General features: G+C 43.3%; 1 protein-coding gene and 1 long non-coding RNA gene across 2 annotated transcripts; both read left to right on the top strand.

Annotated features, from left to right (window-relative positions):
* Positions 1-1,078: 1,078 nt before the first annotated feature.
* Positions 1,079-3,053, top strand: LOC125553235 (transcription factor MYB60-like). Its single transcript, XM_048717042.1, has 3 exons — positions 1,079-1,421; positions 1,570-1,699; positions 2,361-3,053. Exons 1-3 carry the CDS (start codon positions 1,283-1,285, stop codon positions 2,938-2,940), a joined length of 849 nt encoding a protein of 282 aa, XP_048572999.1. The 5' UTR covers positions 1,079-1,282; the 3' UTR covers positions 2,941-3,053.
* Positions 3,054-5,268: 2,215 nt separating this feature from the next.
* Positions 5,269-7,757, top strand: LOC125554439. The gene is made up of 3 exons (XR_007304419.1): positions 5,269-5,523; positions 6,418-6,554; positions 7,534-7,757. It is a non-coding gene; the product is annotated as an uncharacterized LOC125554439 (long non-coding RNA).
* The last annotated feature ends 1,186 nt before the right edge of the window (positions 7,758-8,943 follow it).

Raw genomic sequence — 8,943 nt, 5'->3', positions numbered from 1 at the left:
TTCTATCGCCCAAAGGCTTAATATGCTCACAGACGCATTAGCGGCGTGTGGGGCGAACCTTGGTGACTAATCCCAGCATTTGTGCACGCACTATGCCTGTATGGTTGATCTGGTGGCCAACGGTTTGGCCAGCTGCTTGGTTTAATGGAAGGAAGTTTCGAAAGTAAAAAAAATTACAATCACGCTGCATTTCACGCATGCCCGCTTTTTTGACTTATTTTGGTGTCACAAGTTGGTTGTTGAAATTACCATACGTACGTGGTGCCACTCGTCCATATCGGGCCGTACATGCTTGATCGTACGTACCACTTGAAAGCTTCACGGATGAGAGAGTGGTCTAGAAAGAAGAAAAGATGCCAAAAATGCTACACGTACGGGCGACGTTGTAGGGGATTAATGGATGGGCTTACGTGGGATTTCTGGTTCGATGAAAATCAAGCTTTGCTACACGTACGGGGGATTACAGGGTGTTACGACAGTTTTTAATTGGTCATTGGTAGAGGCGCAGGCTCACCCCCATTGAATTCAGGTGGGGGATGTTTAGGAAGTTTGAAAGGAGGCTGTAGAATCCCTGCAATAGCCTGTACGTCTAGCATTTTTGATGAAAATCAGGGGAGAAAGACTAGTGAGGAAGGTTCTGTAATTATTCTGTAGATTAATCGTAAGTGTACGTAGCATTTTTGGCGCGCAGCCAACCTGCGCGTGCCAGCTGATGGATGTGCACGAGCACACTCGCTGTCCCCATCAATGCCCAAGAAATCAGGAGGGAACACGCAACGCAATTACTCCCTTCATGAGCGCCGGCACAAAAGAAGCCCCGGAGAAAGAGACAGATAGACTATTGGTTGATCAGAAGTCCCCAAGCAATACGTCAACCTTTCATGTGGGAAAAGCAAAGCAAAGTTCACTATACATGTGATCCCTTTCACCAAAGAGATGGACCCGAGGAAAGAGGCTGCTGGATGCACCCTGGCTGACTTTTGCATGCATGGAAAGCACACCAGCACAGGGAGGAGGAAGGCTCCATATGATATGTGGTCACATGCAGCTGAGGAAAGCAGCAGGCTGCCAGCACTGCAGGGCTTGGTGTCTTCCAATAAAAGGAGACCATGGGGAGAGGAGAAGCTTAGTTTCAGAGGTCAGTCTAGTGTGGAGGAGTGCCGGCCATGGCCGTTGAGGCATATTAGGCTAGGCTATATCTCTATTTATCACAACGTACCTAGGTACTCTTCAACTAGCTATATATAGTTGCCTAGCTATATTATCTGGCGGCACCAACGACATGGGGAGGCCGCCATGCTGTGACAATGGTGGCGCCAGCGTGAAGAAGGGGCCATGGACGCCAGAGGAGGATATCATCCTTGTCTCCTACATCCAGCAGCACGGGCCCGGGAACTGGCGCTCCGTGCCCGAGAACACCGGTTGGTTTTATGCATCCTACATGCGCTTTCAGTATATATATCCACGTGGTAGATGATTCTTGTCTTTTGATCGACCAATCTAGGAGAGTAGTAATTAATACAATATGTTGTTGCTTGTTTGCTTTGGTGATGGATTGGTTAATTGTAGGGTTGATGAGGTGCAGCAAGAGCTGCAGGCTACGGTGGACCAACTACCTCAGACCCGGGATCAAGAGAGGGAACTTCACCCAGCATGAGGAAGGGATAATCATACACCTGCAGGCATTGCTTGGCAACAAGTAAGTAATCATATGTCTATCTTGAACGGTGTGTTGCTGAAAGATAATATTTAACAAAACCGATGCTCATTTCATATCTTTCTTAGACTAGCCATAGTGGGAGTAACTTCAACAGTAACATCGAGTCCAACTCAGCAAATTTGCTTATGTGGCAATGAGTTAATGAGGAGAGAGGTAGTTGTAGTAACTTAGCTAGTTACTGTAACATCACATGTCCCAATGCAATATGAGTCTATAACCTAATAAATGAATCTTTGCATGTTACCACAGTTAAGTTACTACCCACTATGAAGATAGTAACATAGTCTAGGGATATGTGTATGTTACTCTCCATTGTGGCTAGTCTTAGGGCTCTCATATTCAACAAAATGAATGTTCACTCTGTTCCAACTAAAATCCTTTGGGTTGAAAGACAGTTTTGTTCTAATTACTTCCATCTACCATCAAAAGGGATTTAATCGAATCGCAGTGCTGCCACTTTTACTATTTCAATCTCCAAAATTTTTGTCTTGCTTGTTTAGTGTCAACTCCATTAAGCAAAACCATAACTTTGTAACAGACACATATGAACCTTCAACTGTCAAAAAACTATTCCGTGTTTTCCAATTTTGTATGCATGTGTGTGAACTTGCTGCTGACTATTCTTCCTACGCAAATTCAGGTGGGCAGCAATAGCCTCCTACCTCCCCCAAAGAACAGACAACGACATCAAGAACTACTGGAACACACACCTCAAGAAGAAAGTGAAGAGGCTGCAACAACAAACACATCCTGCAGATCACTTCTTCCAGCACACATCCACTGCCACCAATGCAGCTGAGCAAACCACCAGCATGAATTACTACAACCCTAGCAGCAGTAACCTCGACTCCGCCATGCAAGCCGCCATGGGTTACCCCGAGACCACCACGGGCAACGTTGCACCTGCCACAATGGCCGTCTCGAAGCTCTTCCAGTCTTGGATGCCGAAGGTCCCATCGCCGGAGATGGCCGACTACAAGGGTATGGTGGCCATGCAGGAGTTCCGGACCGATGGAGAGGCCGGTGCTGCAGTTTCCATGACCAGTGGCAACAGGTTCTCGTCCTCGGAGATATTGGCCGGCCGCGGCGAGGCTGCCACGGCCACCACCTTCTCGGTGCTCGAGAACTGGTTGCTCGACGACATGGCACCGGGGCAGGCTGCCATGGACGGGCTCATGGACATCTCTGCTGGTTGCTGTGCAAACCCCATCATGTTTTGATAGGCCCTGTCTGTTTCTTCGCGCTCCTGTCTCCTGGTCGCTGATCTTGTGTTTCCGGTTAATAAGCCGTTGGTTTTATAAAGGTATAAATAAAAGACAGAGATAACGAGCTCCATATGTCCTCCTTAGAGCATCTTCAATAGATGGTCCAAATTTTGACGGTCCAAAACCGAAGATGTAAATTTTGGACCGCCAAAAAGTGTGTTTTGAAGCTCCGAAAAAAGGCCAACTCCAATAGATGGTCCAAATTCATGGTCCAAAAGAGCAACTCCAAATTCATGGTCCAAAAACGGCCAGCAGTCGCTCGGCTGCTGTTCAGCCGCTGTCCAGCCACTGTACAGCCGCACATATTTGAAAATAACATAAAGTTTATGTCCACAATATCAAATTATTACAATGCACACAACCACCGTCAAACATACTATCCAATCCCAAGTTAAATCATCAAGTTTTGTCATTTTTTTACCTTGGGGAATTCTGTCAAACACCTTATGCGCGCGGTGGAAGAAAATGGCCGCCCGTTGGATTGGCTGCTGCTGACGGCTACGGCCGGCTCCGGACGGCGGCGGTGATAAGAAATGAGGCTGGAGGCCGGCCAAGAGGAGCTCGGCGGGCGGCAAAGACTAGTTCGGCAGCCGGGTAGAGGGCTTGGTGCGGCGGTCCTGCGGCCAGCGCAACGGCTGTGGTTCCTCCTCACGGTAGACGGGACGAGTTTGGCGGCAGCCTAAGACCCGGCGGAGGCCTACCGCGGCAGCCGGACCGCCGGAGGGCCTGAATCCCGCGCCGACTGCCACCCGATTCGGCGGCGTCCGCGCGGCGGCGGGGAGGCGACGGGGGCGACGGCGGCGACGGCGGCGGCAGGGATGTGGGGTGGTGGCGGCGCCGACGGCGAGGTTTTGGCGGTCGCGGCGGCGGATTCCGGACGGCTGTTCTTTAGACGGGCGCAGGCGGGAAAGGAAATGAAGTGGCGGTTGGGCGTTCGCGGGCGGCGGCTGGTTTTGGACCGGATGCATCTCGTGATGTATATTTGCACCACGAGGTGTTGTATTTTACATCACGAGGAGGCCACGGTCCAATTTTTTTTTGCATATGGACCATCTGTTGAAGCAGCGTTTTTTACCCCAGACGATTCAAAAGTTAGGTATTTTTATATATGAACCATCTATTAAAGATGCTCTTATATATCCCTGTCGCCGCTTGTTCTTAGATTCAGACCCGCAGCTGTATATGCATGCGTATTGACAGAATTATATGCATGCATATTCCACACCACGGTCCACCTACCTACTGTCATTAATGGCCAAGATATTTAGAACAAAATTTGCATTAACTTAGATACAGTAATTAATTAGCAATTATTCTATTTTGTTGAGCTAACACTTACTCCCTCCGTTCGTAAGTATAAGTTTTTCTAGATATTTCACTATAAACTACATACAGAGAAAAACAAGTGAATATACAATCTAAAGTACGTATATGGTAACACACTATGTAAAATATAGTAATTTGCATAAAAATGTAGTAAATTACAAACATAGATGATAAAAAAATATTTTTCAAATTACTACATTTTGCACACCGTTTTACTAGATTTTGTACATATATAGCGTTACTACGAGGTGTAGAATAAATTATTCTACACTCACGCTTAGAATATGGGAAATAACCAAATAACCAAATATATATATATATATATATATATATATACTTTATTAAACACCCAGGATGAAGAATAAGTTATTCTTCACCCTGGTCGATGGAATGAGCCTGACGTTACGTCCAACCAGGCCATCGTTCGATTGGAAAAAATCCCACCGCCCCTTGCTGTAAAATTACCTCGTTGTCTTTTCTCAAAAAAAAAAAATCATAGTATCATAGTCGTGTGTTGAATCGAACCCAGCCCACCTCCCCGTCCTTTTCTAATCTGCTGCAAACGGTTTTCGGCTGGTGGGCTCGACGTCGTGTTCGTCCCTGAGCAGATGGGCGGCGTGACGTTCGGCGGCTGCCTAGGTCTCGGGCGGCGCCGTGGTTGGTGATGGTTCCATGACGGTGCAGGCTCAACGGCGTGAGCTCTCCGGGTTCTTGGATACCGGGAAACGCAGCGGGGATGCAACGACTACGAACTCTTCCTGCCCCGGTGACCGCGGTGCTGCTCCATCTCGCCGGGTACATCGATGTCACGGTGAGGTCTCCAAACTTTGCTTCATTGTCAGGATTTGTGCCCCTGTAATTCTCCTCCCGTCCTGTCCAAATCTAGGATTCTATTTTCCCTATCCATATAGGAACTTAGACATAGTATCATGGGCATGACTCCGCGTGCGTCTGCTGCCTTGGTTCTAAATTGTGGCGCGTGTATTTAACTATTTATTTGTGCCACAATGATGTTTTGCTACAATTACTGATATATTGACTCATTGGTATTGCTAGCTTATTGCACATTTATTTTTCTACTAGAAGCGTTCCACGCGCTTCGCTGCGGCATCTTGTGAAAGATGCAGTGCTTCCAAGATTTATATCAAAGAGAGGCACAAAGATGCAGTGCTTCCAAGCTGATATGCAATGCTTTATAGTATGCCTTATACGGTAAGAGTATTTCCCCGTTCTCTAATCCACACCTTAACTCATTGGTTGTGAATTTATAGCAGCAACAGTTGATGGACTTAGAAAAGTATATATGCTCCTGAACCTGCAAACAACAATTAACATAGACACTTAGGAGCATCCTAACTGCCTCACATGAGCAGCAAATAGATTACATAGGCAGTTATCCTACATATCAATTTTTGTACACGATTATTGAGAAGAGTATGATTTCTCAAATGGGTTTGATCCTCTCCAAAGGAAGCTTCACGGTACAATTTTTTTTTGAGGTGTGAAAGAGCAGATTTAGCCAAATCGCTCCTGGGGCTTTCTACCCCAGGGAGCTTAGTGATTTAGGTGATATAGTATACATTTACATTGCATTGCCAATTTTTTTTACAATGAATACCCAGCACCAAATTCCTGGCCACTGAACATACAGGGTAACTTGTATTACTTCTATAGTTCAGTCCACTTCGATTCTTACTATTTATTCAAGTTTCTGTTATTTACAAACAATGCTTCAACCATTGTTGTTTGTGTTCGCGTTATGACCTGTTGTGGCCTAAGGTGAGCTCGAGCCTGAACCCATTAGTTTCGATTCTACTACTTTTCTCGTATAAGATTTCATGGTTAAGTTAATTTTCATTGCTCCAAACCTAGCATTTGCAGTTGCTTGTTTCAGAAATACAGGTTTTGCATCAGATTTCGGCCGTCAAGGTAAATTCTTCCAGCTGTTGCGTATTATGGGCTTACTATCTGTGCAGTCGTCTCATAGAGTTACCACGACCCTAATTTTCTATGGAATTTTCCTCCATTCACCTTTTATATTTCCTTCAGAAACTCGATCAGTTTTTTGGGAGGTCAGGTCCACTTATAAGCATTTGTGTATTACAGGTTGATATTCTAAAGATGCTTGTAAGGTGCCTTATCTATATTATTTTACTGATGCTGACTAATCAAAGACTGCCTACACAACTTGTCTTGTATAAATAAAAGAAAAAGTTGGCTCACTGACGCATCAACTTCCTGATGTAAGTGTTTTCTCATATACTCTTTCTATTCCAGAATGTAAGGTGATTGGTTTCCGTGCAAGTCAGCCATTTAAGTGTTTGACAAAGATTATAGAATAAAATAAGTATATCTTCAATACCTAGTAGATACAATTTGAAACTAATTTTCATGATGGATCAAATGATATAAATTTCATATTGTGAATTTTGATATATTTTCATAAAAAGTCGGTCAAACTTGTGCTCATTTGACCTTTCAAAAAACAATACATCTTATATGAAGGAACGGAGGGAGTATTTGTTTTCATCTTCTCCATGATATGTTCACTCGTTCTCTTCAAAGATTTGTTCAAGGGATTCCTTTCAAAGTATTGCACTTTTTTTTGACAATTTTTTTCAAACAATGACACCTTTGTGATAAATTTCTCATGTGATATAGGTTGTGTACGACTGTAAATTACATTGGTATGTGCAGTGTCTCCCCTTTAATCCATTGGTTTACTTATTTAACTCTGTTTTTTGTGTATCCCTTGCTTCTGATGCTTTTCTTAATCGGCTCTCCTCTTTGTTTATGTGTGATTTGAGTATGTTCATAGTTAACATCCACCAAAAAATTAGTAGATGTCAGAGATAATGTGGGGGTGAAAACACATTGGCTAGCGAGTGCCATCTTTATCTATAACGAAACAGCTGTCGAATGGCTGAACTTTCCTGCATGATATTTCTTTAGTACGCCACCTCTCAATCTTATGAAAACAAGAGTTGATGTGATTGTACATTGATCACATTCCATTTCTATATCATTGGCTCCTTGCACATCGTTAGTATAAATTAAAATTCCCAAGAACCCATTTTGGTTCTGATAGCGATTCAGAATCTTTTTCTTGGTTGTCCGATAACAATGCTACTATGAATCATATTCATATCCTTGTTCCAATGTTTGCAATTTCTGCTAGAGCATCTGTGAGTTGAACTAACAAGGATGCAGCCACATTTGCAGGCATATACAGTGCAGGAGGATGCAGATATGGGCACAACAATGGAGTTAATACTTCTACGAACATGGTCAATCCCTAAGAACATTTTTGTTACAAAAGCTGGATTTCGCTAAGACTGGAGGTGTCAACCTAAATGCAAATATATCACACGGAATGACAGCAGTCGAAAACCATTTTATCTGCATTGTATAATTTTCCACACAGATTAATTACAATATTTATTCTATGTGCATGAGTCCGCGCTTTGTGACATTTGGTTACAGTTGTTATGTGGTGTCATGTTTTTTCAGTGCAATCTAATGACATCGGAAGGCTTAAAAAATGATATTTACACCAAGAATCCTTATGTCGGCAAATGTTTATTTTACATTGGCACGGAGAATTCTTACCATTGTCAACCGTTGGTCGCACACATCTTTCCGTCCGACGTTTTAGTTTATTTATGTTGATTGTTAGGAAAACCCTCTTATTTACACCAGCTGGTTTTTCTGTTTTGAAGTGGCTCCAATATTCCAAGTTTAACGATAGATTACACGGTACAATGCAGCAATCACAAGAAGATAATATGGCTCGGGATCAGAAACGAATATTCGTAGATTATAGGCTAATTTATGCTGGCTCCGTTACATAGTCTTTTTTTCTTAAAATGGCCATGGGAAGGTACGTGTACAATGGTTAGGGATTTGGGGCATCCGTAAAATTACATCGTTATGGAACAAGTCTTACGTTTCATCTTAGTAGTCCAAGGCGTGCAAAAAAAAAAGTGGTCCAAGGCGTGTGGGCTGGCTGGGGATGGGAGTCTCCCTAAACTTACTTTCAATAAAAGGAATCTTACGTCCATGGCGCAGGTGGTTGGCAAACTGATTCGTTCGGCTGAAGTCTTGCATGCAGCGTTGCAACGGATGGGTTGGGGGTGAGGAATAGCTATATATATATATATATATATATATATATAATAGTCCGCATTGAAATCTCTAAAAAGACTTATATTTAGGAACAAAGGGAGTACTTGTCAAGAACGCTTAGGAAGAACTTTACGATAAAAACATCATTTACGAGAGGGAAACGTATCTAAAAGATAGCATGATGCTAGAATAAGTCACTAACACTCCTGAATATTGCCTCATCAAGGCTCAGTGGTACTCTTTTCATCATTCCTAAAAGTGATACATGCAATTTGGATTTTGTTGTGGATCAAGCCGAATTGAGCATAATGATCATTATTCATTTTTCCACAAAACACTCTCTCCGGTGAAAGCCAAATAATATTCGTTGTAACATTCTTTTTACACGCGTTAACCAACTCAATAACCGAAATCCAAGCTGAAACTGGGTTAGATCATTCATAGGCCAGCTGAGTCATTAATATATCTTAACAGGGGTGACAAAGATCAGAAGATATGCATAAAGTA

This window comes from Triticum urartu, chromosome 4 (assembly GCF_003073215.2).
Source record: "Triticum urartu cultivar G1812 chromosome 4, Tu2.1, whole genome shotgun sequence".
Classification (NCBI taxonomy): domain Eukaryota; kingdom Viridiplantae; phylum Streptophyta; class Magnoliopsida; order Poales; family Poaceae; genus Triticum; species Triticum urartu.
Note: the sequence above shows the minus strand (reverse complement) of the source record. Positions and strands in the feature narration are given on the sequence as shown.

Coding starts and splice junctions, on each gene's coding strand:
- LOC125553235 (XM_048717042.1), top strand. CDS start 1,283: ATGGGGAGGCCGCCATGCTGTGACAATGGTGGCGCCAGCGTGAAGAAG. Junction 1,422..1,569: donor CTCCGTGCCCGAGAACACCG/GTTGGTTTTATG, acceptor GGTTAATTGTAG/GGTTGATGAGGTGCAGCAAG. Junction 1,700..2,360: donor CAGGCATTGCTTGGCAACAA/GTAAGTAATCAT, acceptor ACGCAAATTCAG/GTGGGCAGCAATAGCCTCCT.